General features: G+C 52.0%; 2 protein-coding genes across 8 annotated transcripts in view; both read right to left on the minus strand.

Moving 5' to 3' along the window:
* Nucleotides 1–555: 555 nt before the first annotated feature.
* Kncn (kinocilin) lies at nt 556–3,486 on the minus strand. The gene is made up of 4 exons (XM_057785436.1): nt 3,336–3,486; nt 2,314–2,382; nt 1,435–1,509; nt 556–635 (listed from the first exon to the last, which is right to left on the minus strand). Exons 1-4 carry the CDS (start codon nt 3,484–3,486, stop codon nt 556–558), a joined length of 375 nt encoding a protein of 124 aa, XP_057641419.1.
* Nucleotides 3,487–8,999: 5,513 nt separating this feature from the next.
* Nucleotides 9,000–12,959, minus strand: part of Mknk1 (MAPK interacting serine/threonine kinase 1) — a 40,985-nt gene continuing 37,025 nt past the window's right edge. For all 7 annotated transcript variants that reach the window (XM_057784336.1, XM_057784341.1, XM_057784338.1 and 4 more), the window contains 3 exons: nt 12,718–12,882; nt 11,657–11,700; nt 9,000–10,285 (listed from right to left, as the gene is read on the minus strand). In XM_057784336.1, the coding sequence (XP_057640319.1) occupies nt 10,051–10,285; nt 11,657–11,700; nt 12,718–12,882 (444 nt within the window). In that variant the 3' untranslated portion in view covers nt 9,000–10,050. The remainder of the gene's footprint in view (nt 10,286–11,656; nt 11,701–12,717; nt 12,883–12,959) is intronic.

A 12,959-nucleotide genomic window follows, 5' to 3' on the forward strand; every position in this document is an offset into this window, starting at 1 on the left:
GTAACTTATGGGATTCTAAGCTGGCCTTTAAGAGGGAGCAAGGAGTACTCTCCTTGCCAAGAGAAGCGGCGAGAACAGGAGATGCTGGGGACCGTCTGGAGCCAGGTGCATCAAAGCCCTGAGAGGAGAAGGACAAGAGCAACAGTGCCAGTGCTCGGCTTAGCTGGAAAGTCACCTCGTCAGTGGTCACCTGTGCTCCTGACATTGACGTGACAGTCTCAGCTAGGAGCCCCATCTGAAGTTCTTGCGGTCAGCTTCTATGGCCAGGATAAAAAAACATTTCTGGCTGTAGTCAGGACCCTGGACCAAATTCCAACAAGAGATGAAAAAGGGAACAAAGCTGAGCTGTTGTCCAGAGCGATGAGCCGTGGGGAGAGACTGAAGCCACTGGGGTCTTGCAGCGATGCCAGGAGTGAGGGGACCTACCATGAAGAACCTCATTGGAAGAGAAGGAAGTCCAGAATCCCCAAGGATCATTTCTGGATCTTCTAGCTTGAAGGAGGGCCCTGAGATAGGAGTCCTGGGGGAGGGGACGGTGGGACAGGAGGCAGGGCCTCAGCTCTCCTCAGTTCCCCGGCCTCCAGGCTTCAGTTTCTCCAGGGTCCTGGTCACAGTGGACAGGCCGCTGCGGGCTCCTGGAGGAGAGAGCAGAATGCAGACACCTGAGTTCAGACCCATATTGAGTTGTCAGGTCAGAGAGTCCAAAGAGGGTGGAGGTCAGAATGCTCCAGGACCTAGGGCAGAGCTGAGACGGATGGGGATGTGGGGAGTTCTAGGGACCAGTGCAGTGTAAGGAGGGCAGGACTCGGGAGCTGATGTTTGGCTTCAGCGCTGGTCCTACTGACTCCTAGCTGTGATCTTGGATATGCCATGTAACCTCTCTGCATCTCAGTTGCCCCATAAAAACAAACAAACAACAAAGTTTACTGTAGCACCTCTCTGCCTGTGGTTGTGAGAACCCAGCTGTTGTATTTGTAAAGTGGTTGGGTCAGCATCTGGAATTCGTCCTTCTGCTGAGTAAGCACTGGGGGCAGGACACATCAACAGATGGGGCTGGGCTGACTTGGAGACACTCCTCCCTGGGGTTTCCCAGTATGGAACAGAACAGAGTCAGGAAGGGAGAAGATGCCCGGTTGTCATTGCCAAGAGCCAGACTCCAGTATTGGGAGCAGAATGGACAGTAACCAGGGTATGAGGTAGGGGAAGGGAAAGCAGGGGGCCCTGTGTCTCAGTGTCTATGCTGGGCAGGATTGGAAGACCCTAAAGACAAATGACAAGAGCTTGCACACATGGAAAGAAGGTGACCCAACATCACTGCTTCCCTGGGTGGGGACCCTTCCCTGCCTATTACCCTCAAGGTTCCTCCTGGGACTTATACGGTTGCTAGTCATAGAGCAGAGACAACAGCTGGGCCCCACAATGTCAGGTACTTACCTTCCTTATTGCCGCTGTTGCTAGACCTCCCCTCCCCATGATCTGGTCCTGAGTTAGGATGGATTCTCAGGTTTCCTGCAGGATGAGAGCACCCCAAATTCCCATTTACTGGGCCATCCCCAAATTCAGCCCAGTTTGAGAAAGGAAGTTCTTCCTGCTGTCTAATCTCAGTCGGGGGGCTGTCTCTGCTCTACTGGAATCCCCCAGGTCTTCCATGTTATCTGGCTGGTTTGGGAAGGGGCAGAAGAAATGAGTCCTTGAAGGGGATGGCAGTGGCTTCCATTAATTAATTAATGATAAACTAATTAGTTTATTGAGATAGGGTTTCTCTGTGTAGCCCTGGCTGTCCTGGAACACGACGTAGATCAGACTGACCTCGAACTCAGAGATCTGCCTGCCTTTGCCTTCCTAGTGCTGGGAATAAAGGCGTGCTGTGCCAGCATGTTCAGCCAGGGTGACAGGAGGAAACTAGGGCTATGTGAAGCTACAAAGGTCTGAGGGTGTTGGGAGTCTGGATGTAGGTTGTGGAAGATGGGAACTATTAGGAGGTCATGGGACCCAAGAGGAGGTAGAGGCTCTTCTTGGGGTTTGGGGATGAGAGTGTCATCTGGGGATCTTGGAGACTTTGGGTAGTAAAAAGACTTCCTGATGTTTAGCTGTGTCTGCTCAGGCAGCTGGCTGGATTCTGGGATTCTGCTACTCTGTAACCATGGTGACTGGCACACACACACACACACACACACACACACACACACACTGATATGCAGCGAGGAGTGCTCTCACACATAGGCATGTTCAGTGACAGTCCCTCACAGGTTTGCAGACAAAAGGTATTGCACTGTACTTGTCAGAGTGTCTATGGGGGAGGAAAATGCTCACCTAGTGCAGGTAGGATGTGGTCCAGGTTGAACCGAGCTTTCAGGAAGGGGTAGGCGAAGATGAGGAGCCCTGGGGAGGGATACAGAGAGTGCTGTGGTTAGTGTGAAGTGCAGGATGCTGGGCGTGGGTGGTGATGTAGGTGGGCAGAGGTACAAAGGATCAGTACTGTGGGTGTGTAAATGTGTGTGTGTGTGCGCGCGTGTGTGTGCGCGCGCGTGTGCATGTGCATGTAGTTCCCCAGGACTCCGACTCAGCCCTTGCTGGGGATTCAGCACTTCTCTGGGGCAGGGTCTGCAGATTATGCAGGCCACAGGTTTGCAGGCTCTTGGTTCCACTCTGCTCAGGTGAAGAGCAGGTTGGTTACTTTCCTTCTGGGCCAGCTGACACCAATATCGCTGCTCCCCCTTTCCTCTCCAGCTCTCTCCTCTTCCAAGACCTCTATGGTGGCCCTCCAGGCTCTATTGCTGCTCCTTCCCACTCAGACCTGATGTTTAGGAAGCCACAGGCTGGGGTCCTCCCAGACCAAGCGTTTCTGGCACTCAGTGTTTGAAGCTATGCCTAGAGGGCCCAGCCTGGAGCTCCAGGTTTTACTAGGAAAGTGGGGTGGGGTGAGAGATGGCATTCCCCATCACTGGGCCTGGCCAGACAGAGAGACAGAACTGCCACTGACACAGTGGAGGAGAGGAAGGTCTTTTGTCTGAGCTGTGCTCTCCTGTCTTGTAGGCTCTATCACCCCACTCCAACCAGGTTTATGAATCCTCCCATAAACACAAGATCCCACCAGGTAGCCAGGAAGGTGTGAACACCCAGTTTATCCCCCCCTAGTCTCGGCATGCCCAAAGGCGCTCCAGGCCGGCTTTCCTTCCTGCATGCTGAGACTGCAGTACTTGACAACTTTCTCTCTCCCCAAACAATTTCCACTAGCCAGTCCTGCCCCCGCCCCCATCTCTCATTTACCTCACCAGACCCCTGTTTCCCCAGGAAACTGCCTCCCCCTACCTCTCAGGCCAGTGCCTGCTCACCAAGCCCAGCGGCGCCCAGAAAGATACCACCCACAGCAGCAGCAGCCTTGGACACGGAGACGCCAATGATGATGCTGCCGGCCACCAGGCCAAGGGCCACACAGGCCAGCTGCAGGCAGTGGAAGTCTCTGGTGCTGATGGGGATGTCCATACAGGTCTTCCCAAGGCTCTTCTTCCAGGCCTCCTGGAAGTCTTGGTCTTCTTGGATGGATGCCTTCTTGTTGGAGTGCTACATCCAGGGTGGAAACTTCTGTGCTGTAAGTCTCTGGGCTGCTAACTCTGGGATTTATCTGTAACTTTATCTCACAGCTCTCCTGGGGGCCCCCAGCCTTAGCTTGACCTCAGCACCCCAGCTTATTCCACCTTCGGTGATGGGCTGTGATGCTGGCAGTCACTCTTGGGGTTGCCTGGCCACATTTCTACTTTGTTCAGGGTTCTAGGGAGGTGCGTCTACTCCACGGGGTTCACTTCTTATAAGCTACCATCTGGGACCAGAGGGTGCTGAGCCTACATTCTCCTGCTCAAGACTTTTGTTTGTCCCAGCTCTGTGGACCCTGCTCAATTGCCTTGGAGCATGGGCCTATTAAAGTTTAAAGAAATGCAAGGCGGGGTTGCAGGGAGGCCTAGGGAACATAAGCTTTCTCAGAGGGGCAGGCAGCAAGGTGATGTGTTATTCATGAGCCTGTAATGTGAGCTTCCCTTTGAGTCCCCAAGGTCCAAGGGGAAGGCAGCACAGGTTCCACTGTTGGTTCCCAAGCAGGAAGACTGGGCTTGTGGCTTCATATGGTGCTCAGGGGGTAGGGATGTGAGGGGACTCCCGAGTTGCACACCCAAGGCTGGCTGTTGGCCTCTGCCCCTTGGCCTAGTGATGCGCCTAGAGGCTTGTCTGGAGCCATGGGAGGAGGGGGTACTCCTCCAAGTCGACTCTCTTCCCTGTCCCTCCCATGCTTCTTTTACCATCTTGTCAGCTGCTGGCCCTAGGAGGTCTCAGTCCAAGCCGTGATCGCCTTAGGTAGGCATTGGTACTGCCCCAGTTTAGCTGCCAGTGGGATGGAAGGCTTAGCCCTGGGGATTCCCGGTTGGGAAAGCAGAGGCAGTAGTAAGTAGTGAGTTTGGGTAGGGTTGGAAGGAGGAACTGGGCGAGAAGTGTCATGAAGCTGAGACATGGTGGGGAACTCTTAGCGTTGAGTACCTCTGCCCAGCCTGGTTGACCTGGTCAATCTGTTTGGAGGATCCACCGAACAGTCTGAGCAGTGGTGACCCAATCAAGCCTCATCCTGATCCCTGTCCCTTCCTAGAGCCTAGCTCTAACTCTCATCATTAATTGCATTCCAGGACCTATGCGGATCAGGTATTCCCGCTCTTAGAGCATGGGCCTGTGCCCTGCTCTAACCTGGAGACACTCCTTAAGGTCACATTACCCTGCACAAAATCCCCAGGCCGCCGTCTCATTGCCAGTCTCTTACCACCTGCAGTCTCTACCAGCTTCAGAATCCCCTGCCTCCACTGTTTCTCCCTCCTCAAGTCCCCTCTCTTCTTTTTTGTTGCCCTGCTGAGCATACGCCTGGCTCTTTCTGTCTAGGGAACCAATCTCTCCTTGTCCCTCAACACCTACACAGACAGCCTTTCCTGAACATGACTGAGCTGCCCTGCCACCCCACCTGAGGGACTCCCCCCTCTTCTTCTGTGGACTGTGAACTTTGCAGAATGCCATGATCACAGAGACTGTGGATAGAAGACAGAGCTCTGGGCTTGGCCCTGCACCACCACCTTGAGACATCAAAGAAGGAGGGCACCAGTAAACTCCATTTTTACCAAGTCTTCTCCTGCTGTACAATGTAAGGGAGGGGAGCTAAGTCTCAGGATCATCAGCTGGGAGCCTCAGCTGTAGGACCACAAGCATAGATGGGCCCTCAGGCCCCATAAAAATGGTGCCTCTGAAGCCAAGCCATCCCACTGCCATCTCCCTGTTCCCAGGATAAGGCCAGAGTTTTCCTCTAATTTGGCTTCAGTTTATATCCCATGTCCTTGTCATTTGTGAAGCATCTCTGAGGGCTAGCTTTAGAAGTTGTTGTCAAGATAAATGGCCACGCGTACATGTTCCCTCAGGAGTCTCAATGGTGTCCACAATGCCTTACCTCCCACTCACCCTTCAGTGTTGGCATCACTGGGGGTTAGTAGGGCCAGTACTAGCTCCTCTCAAAGTCCAAGGCTGAGGGTGGCTCTCCCACACTGTCAGCAAGATAAACCTCCTGGGGGCGGGACTGGGCTTCACCGCTTGCTTTGTCTTGCATCAGGCACCTGTACAGGTACCTCAGGCCTGAGGCAGGGGTGCCTTGCCCTGTGAATTTCAGATTCAAGAACACCCTGATCTTACACTTCCATGTTTTGTTTGGCAATGTGGATGTAATGGGGAGATGGCTCCGTCAGTAAATGGCTTGTCGTGCAAGCATGAGGACTTGAGTCTGATTCCAGGATAAGCATTAAAAGCTGGGCTGGTGACACGCACTTATAATTCCATGGCTGTGCAGGGCACAGAGAATTAAGTTCCTGAAGTTCACTGGGCAGCCAATCTAGTTGAATTAGTAAGCCTCAGGTGCCCACGAGAACCTTTGTTTCAAAAACAAAATAAAACACAAAACCCTGGGATGGATGGCCCCTGAGTAGTAACACCTGAAGTTGATCTCTGGCCTCTCCATGCATGCAAACACATGTGCACATGCACACGTATGTGATGCATATCCACACATACACACTCAATTGCACACACACACACACACATATACATGGAGAGGGAGGCTCTCCTAGTCTTTCTTCAGTGTATGCTAGACAGTCCCTGAGGAAAACACATGCTGATCCCTGAGAGATCTGCTTGGAGTTAGAGATGAGTTCAAGGGAGTTGTCTGTGGGAGACGGTGAGTTCCTAGCCCTTCCAAGTACCAGAGTCCTTCTCATGGGATAGGAGTTATCCTGGAGCCACAGACTCAGAGCACAACTGAGCCATGGCACATCTAGGTCCCACGATAGCATCTCCCAGGGAGGCAATGACTGAGAGGGTGTCTGCCTACAGAGGTGTCTGACTATGGAAGGTGTCAGTCTACACCCTTTCTGTTTCAGAAGTTCCAAGTCTAAGTGTGGGTTGAGCGTGTGGAGGGAGAGTGGCTGAAAAGCCCCAGCTTGGTTTGGTACTATTTATTTTCCATGAAGGGTGAGAACCCTGGTGCAGAGTGTGATTAATCTACTAGTCCCCTGGGGGACGGGCAGTTTTCTTGGATGGTTCAGAAGCTGAAGTCAGGGAAGCAGCTTCCAAGGCAACTGCTACCATGGAAACAAGAATGTCAGCTTTGTGGGGACCTTGCTCCTAGGGTCCTTCCAGACCTGAAGCTGCTGAAGTAGTTGGCATGAAACCAAAGCAAGCTGTCAGAGGAGCTGGGTCTGGCCAGGGGCAGTGGACTAGGAAGGAGAAGAGACCCCAGAGTTCAAGCAGGTGGACACGTGGAAGCCCAAAGACTTGATTATCCTATGACCAGAGCTCCCGGGGTCCAGTTAAACTAGTACTGGGGCTAGACCAATGTCCTCTAGCTGGATTTGAGAAATGAAGCCCGATATCTGAGATATCTAGGACTGGACCAGTTCTCTCCTCCCAAGATGGAGTATCTGCCAGAGGAAGTTGATAGTGCAGAGACAGGAACGCCAATAGCCTCCATCAGCTCCTTGAAGCTGGCTCCTGAAGACTATAGCCCTGTGTGACCTCTAGAGCTGGAAGGCTGGCTATTACCACCCCAAGATGAGATGTCTGGACCAGGCTCCACTATCCAGAGCTCCCTCAGAGCATCCACTATACCTGTCTGTCTAGCAGAACCAGGACATCCAAGGTACCCCAGTGAGTGATGGCACAGATAGGACTAGAACCCAGGACCTCCAGCTTCTAAAAGTAGGCTCTTCCTTGGCACTACGGCTGCCCCGCCCCCCCGCCCCAGGAATCCCAGCACAGAGTGCTGGGAGAGCAGCCTCTCAAAATAAGAATCTCAGGAGCCAGAGGTCTGACTCATCTCAAAGTCAGATCAATCTGTAAACCACACAGGGGGCTCTCAAAGGGCTCCCTGGGCAAAGAAGAGGACAGCTTCTTTCCAGCCTTGGTGTGGTAGCTTCATTACTTCCACCCAAGACAGGACAAGTATAACCAAGATGACTTTCTGGATGTATCTGGAATGCATGACCCTTTATTACTCCGTAGCTCTTAGAGCTTGGTAAGCTAAACACCACTGTCCCACATTTAGAGCCAAGAAACAGACTAAGTCATTTGTCCAGGAAACAGAGCCATGAGTGGCTGAGCCGGGACCTGGACCAAAGCAGCAAGGCTTTAGGTCCTAAGCCGCCCTGGAAGGAATTCAAGTCCCACCATCCATCCCTAGCTATACGGCTCTGGGCATCTACTTTTACTTTGCCTGTTTTTCACGTCCAGTGGGATAAAATAATAGTATGTACCCACAGGACAGCTGTGCAAATGTAATGTCTGCAAACTGTTTGGAATGGACCTACTACTTAATAAATGTACAATAGCTAGCAAAACCGAAGCTCACATAGTCTCATTTAAACAGCTGTCCAAGGGAGAGGACCTTACTATGTGGGTCAATGTGAGGAGGTTGATGGGAGGGCTCAACTTGAGCAAAGGCCAGAGGGATGAGAGCCTGGGGTCTTGGGCTGCAGCAAGATCGGGGATGGTGGTGAAATGTTTGGTCTGGGAAGCGCCTGAAGACACCATCTTACTGGGGCCAGTCTGGAGGACTATCCAGGCCAGTGCTTAAATCCACAGACAGAATTCATTTCCGAGTCCTAGATGTCCAGGCACTGGGAGTCTTTCTGCAAAACTGTTTTTCCAGCTGGCCTCACTTCAGGTGAGGAAGAATACATGCCACCACAATGTACAGATGTCCATACTATGGGATATTGGTAGCCCATGACATGAGCTCTGATCCCATTCAGATTCCTCTTGACACCTCCTTGGGGAGTTAAAATGTCCTTCCCAGCCGGGCAGTGGTGGCGCATGCCTTTAATCCCAGCACTCGGGAGGCAGAGGCAGGTGGATCTCTGTGAGTTCGAGGCCAGCCTGGTCTACAAGAGCTAGTTCCAGGACAGGAACCAAAAGCTACGGAGAAACCCTGTCTCAAAAAATCAAAAAAAAAAAAAAAAAATGTCCTTCCTTCCCACCTAACTCTCTCTAGTCTGGCTGTGGCTGGGAGGTACCATTTCTCTTTGTCATCAACTCTGGTAGGACAAGTGCAGTCCTGGGCATACAGCAGGTCCTCAATAAAGGCATAGTAATGCTTTAGACAGGAAAAACACGGCCTTTCGTGGGTGGGTACCAGGTCATCTATTACAGCTCCTTTGGAAGTCTGCTTGTGTGATGGCTACTGACCCAAACACAACCTCTTGACATAGCAGAGCCGTTTATGGTAGAAGTGGTGTCTGATGAATTTCATCTCCTCATCTACAAACAGAGAATCAAAGGTCCCCATCTCACCTTATGGATCAAATGTGCTATTATATTTGGGAGTCCTTCCCGTAACCTCACTAGGCTCAGCCCTGATCCTGGAAGCCTGCCTCCTCTTCAAGTCTATAGTTGAAAAAAGGACCACCAAGGCTGCCACAGATGGAATTTTAAATTATTTATTAAAACAAGCACAAGTTATGAAAAAATTTTGGTGACTGTGGTTGACTAATGTGTGTGTCACATATGCAAATCTGTTTTATGTGACTCCACAGCGTATCTGACAATGGTTGCACCTCTGTGTCTGAGGAAGTGGGTACAGCATTCCTCAGAGTAGGGCAGCAAGGCTGCCTGTGACCTCGCTTCATCTCAGATGCAGCAGTCTAACTGCTCTGGGTTTGTGCCCATGGCCACAAAAGACCTGGGAGAAGCATCAGCAGACGAAGACACCGTCTCTAAAGTGTTCGTCATAGTAACAGCTTCAAATCTGCTGGGACCATGGGGAAGAGGGGGTTAAAACCCAAACACATGGATATCCTGCTTGGGGAAGTCCATGGGCTTGCAGTGGGAGTTTGGAGTTCTATGACTGCTAAAAGAACATGGTTAAAATAGCAAACATATTTTTAAAAAAGAGAAATAACACTGACTCTAGCAGCAATCCCAAACGTGGAAGAGGATGATAAATGAGGAATACATTTCGGTCACGGCAAAGAAAGATTATGTGCTTCTCTGTGCTACAGACTGGAAGACTGATCTGGCTCCCTGCCCTTCCTGAATTGAGGGGACGGCTTCGCTCAGCCAGGGAGAGGACGCCTGTAGGACAGAGGAAGGTGGGAGGACAGCCAGAAGGAGACAGTGTCGGAAGAGGCTTGTGTGTCCGCAGCCTCTGTCAGCTCCTGGAAGCTGGCTCCCTGAAGGCTGCAGCCCCAGCAGCCCCCACCGCGAGCTGGATCCCGGATGCACACTGGGAGCACTTGGAGCCCAGCGAAGAGGCTCAGGCGATTATGCAAAGTGACGAGTATTGCTTTCCTTTTCAAAGACAACCCCTCTGGAAAAGGCTTTTCCTCGAGGACCCAAGGGAAATGGGGGAGGGGTGGGAACCCGTGGAGCCTTTGTGGACAAAAAAGGCTCGCCCGGAGCTGCAGCTTAGATCCCTCTCTGCCTGCTTCATACTTTGACCAGGGGCATCGTCTGGACAGGCCTATAAGATGTGCCTGCAGTGGTTCAGAGCCCCATGGGTGTTGAACATGGGTTTGCATCTCCGCTTCGTCCAGCCTGGGCCAGGGCTCGCCTTCGTGCCAGGCGAGATTTGGAAGGAGGGGACAGCTTCATGGAGCAGAGGCCCTCAGCAAGGGCCTCAGGTTCCTCAGCCAGTTCGTTCTCCTCATGCTGAGACAGCTGGCGGTTAAGGGCAATGGCCTCAGCGGCGAAGAGCGTCAGGTCCATGGTGCTGCTGTTTCTGTAGGGCCAGGAAAGGCATGGGGAAGAGAGCAGCGGGATTGAGATCAGGCAGGCAGGCTCGCGGATGCACCCGCCCACAGCTGGGCCCTACAGTCCAGTAGGTTTTCCTGGGTCAGCTTCTCTCTCCAAAGCAGCTTTGCCAGGGCTTGAAAACTTGCTTGACTAAGATGAGAATGGCCTTTGAGCCTCATGGGCAGGACAGTCAGGACAAATGGCCTCTTCTCAGAGCACCCACCTCCAGGTTCTATTGTGGTCTCAGCTCTTCCCAAACCAAGATGCTGGACTTATCTCCCTTTCTCCCAGGACAGGGGCTCTGGTACAGGGCCTGTGTTATTTATCTCTGTGCTCCTAGAACCCACCCCAGGGCTAGCATCTGCCGGACACTTTGGGTCTGTTAAATAATCATCTTAGAGGGACCCGAGGTTTGACACTTTGGAGTTCATCTGTAGCAGCGTCAGTCAGGTGGGAATGCCAGCTGGGTGGAGGAAGCCTGGGGTGAACTAAGGGAGACTCTTCTGGGCAGTTCCTAGGAGCTGCAGTGGTCCAGAGCCCCATGGATGCTGAACGTAGGTTTGCATGAGGCTGGGTCCCTGACGGGGTTCCTGTCTAGCTTAGCTCCAGCTCTATGGGCAGAGCTTGGAAGGGATTTATCTACAGCTGCAATGGGGACTGGAAAACTTAAATTTGTTGTGAAGACTATGGCTATTGGCTATAGCACTGTCTCCCACTGCACGGCATTTCAGTTGCTGATGTGTGCACATGACTCTATCACCCAGGGTCATCGCTGAGGTTTATACATGATGAGATTGTATTTCTCTTTTCCGTTTTTAGTGCTGGGGACTGAAGTCAGGGCCTTGTTGATGCTCTAAGCTCATGTTCTACCCCTGGACTACACCCTCAGATTTAAGGAACTACATTTCTCTCACTGCATTTCTCAGGATGGATCCTGGTCTTTGATCTACAAATGACTGTGTATGAAATACCGCTAGTACCACACTGGACATGTGGCCAACATTTAAGACATTATCATTCCTGTGTGCCTAACAGTATATGTGACAACCTGTCCGTCTGTTTCACAGTGGCCCTGACCTCCCTCTCCTTTTGCCAGTGCTAGGAGCAAGAACCCTCCAAGAGAATGATCCACAGATAAGGACCATCTTTGGGGTGTAAATGGTAATTCACAGCCACACTCAAGTGGGTAGAAAACAGAGGTTTTCTTGCAAGGAGAGACTGAGATGAATCTGAGAGAGGGATCTATGTGGAGATTGTCGAGAGAAGGAGGAGAATGATCAGAAAGCTCTCTGGAGAGGGGATCAGAGAGGAAAGTCAAGGTCGAGGAGAGAGGGCAGCGGGTAAGATGAGTATTTACCTCTGGAGGACTTGCGGCGTGGGGAGTCCCCTTTCTGGAGCTTGCTAGAATGGGAAGGACAGATTGTGGGTTATGCTGCTCCCACCTTCCAAGAGTTGCCTCCACGCAGGCCAGCAGAGGGGCAGGTTACTAGAGGTGCTTGGCCCAGCACAGGGGCTTGGCTATGTTGGCTGCAGGGTTAGGGAGAGCAAGGAAGGTATACTCTGAAGTCACAGCTGCCTCTGCAGATAGCCCTCCTTCCTGCTCAAAGTCTTACTAGGCCCCTAAGACCCAGTTCAAAGGTCACTTTCCCTGCCATTCTCCCACCCTTGCTGTTTTGCGCCCCTAGCATTTTCTACAGCATCCACCATACTGTTCTATGTCTTCCTCTCTCCACTGGAGGCTGAGACAGGCCTGCGCCTTCCTGTCTCTGTACTGCTTGGCTCTGACGTGCCGTGGATAGACATTAGCTACCGAGTCACCCTGACGTCACTCTGGGATAGCAATGCTTGCCTCCTTCCAGTGGCAGGGTGATAGAGGCTGGTTAGGGTCTCGTGGATCAAGGACACAGATTTCTTGGAGAGGAAAAGATCAGGTATTGTGACTAATCATGAAGGATTTAGTTTTTTATTGAGGACTTGGTTCCTGAACTCATGGAAACCACCACCACTTGTCTTTTAGGCCCCTGTACCCTGACCCCCACTGCAAGGAGAATCACATGATCCCTGGTGCAGCCACACAAGCTTCCCTCTGGGTGCTCTTAGCTAACACAATTTTATATCATAGACCCTGAACGGCAACTCCAGACTTCCTCTGGGATCGGTCCCTCTGCTGAGAGAGGGATCCATGTGTCAAATCCTCAGAGGACTTTAGGGTTTGGTCAGTGGCCAAAGTTAGAGACAAATATTTGGCACACTAAGGGGCTAAGCCAGGATTCAGCTCCTTCTACCATACAGTGGCCGAAGCTTCTGTCTCACCTATCCCCAGCCTGGGGCAGCCACACTGTCTGGGGTGACAGCTTCCTTGTGACATCTCTGATAGGCCAGCAGAGATCTCATGCTACCCATCCTGTGGTCACTCACCCCTTGTACCCACGGGTGCTGCAGAACTTGGGCAGCGCTGAGTCTTTGCTTCGCATCTCGAACCAGGAGTTTAGAGATGAGGTCTTTGGCCTCACTGGAGATATGAGCCCAGTCCTTGTCAGGAAACTCATATTTGCCTTCCTGGATGCTCTCAAACAGCTTGTTCTAGGCACAGAGAATTCCTTCTGAGGTCACATTGGCTAGGGATGGGCAGGACATACTGCCGCTGATCTGGTCACCTG

Source organism: Chionomys nivalis, chromosome 11 (genome assembly GCF_950005125.1).
Source record: "Chionomys nivalis chromosome 11, mChiNiv1.1, whole genome shotgun sequence".
Lineage (NCBI taxonomy): Eukaryota > Metazoa > Chordata > Mammalia > Rodentia > Cricetidae > Chionomys > Chionomys nivalis.

Excerpts from the sequence above, each read along its gene's own strand:
- Kncn (XM_057785436.1), bottom strand. The coding sequence starts at position 3,486 with ATGGACATCCCCATCAGCACCAGAGACTTCCACTGCCTGCAGCTGGCC. Across the intron at positions 1,510-2,313 it reads CCACATCCTACCTGCACTAG|GAAACCTGAGAATCCATCCT; the intron begins GTGAGCATTTTC and ends CTCATCCTGCAG. Across the intron at positions 636-1,434 it reads CAACAGCGGCAATAAGGAAG|GAGCCCGCAGCGGCCTGTCC; the intron begins GTAAGTACCTGA and ends TCTCTCCTCCAG.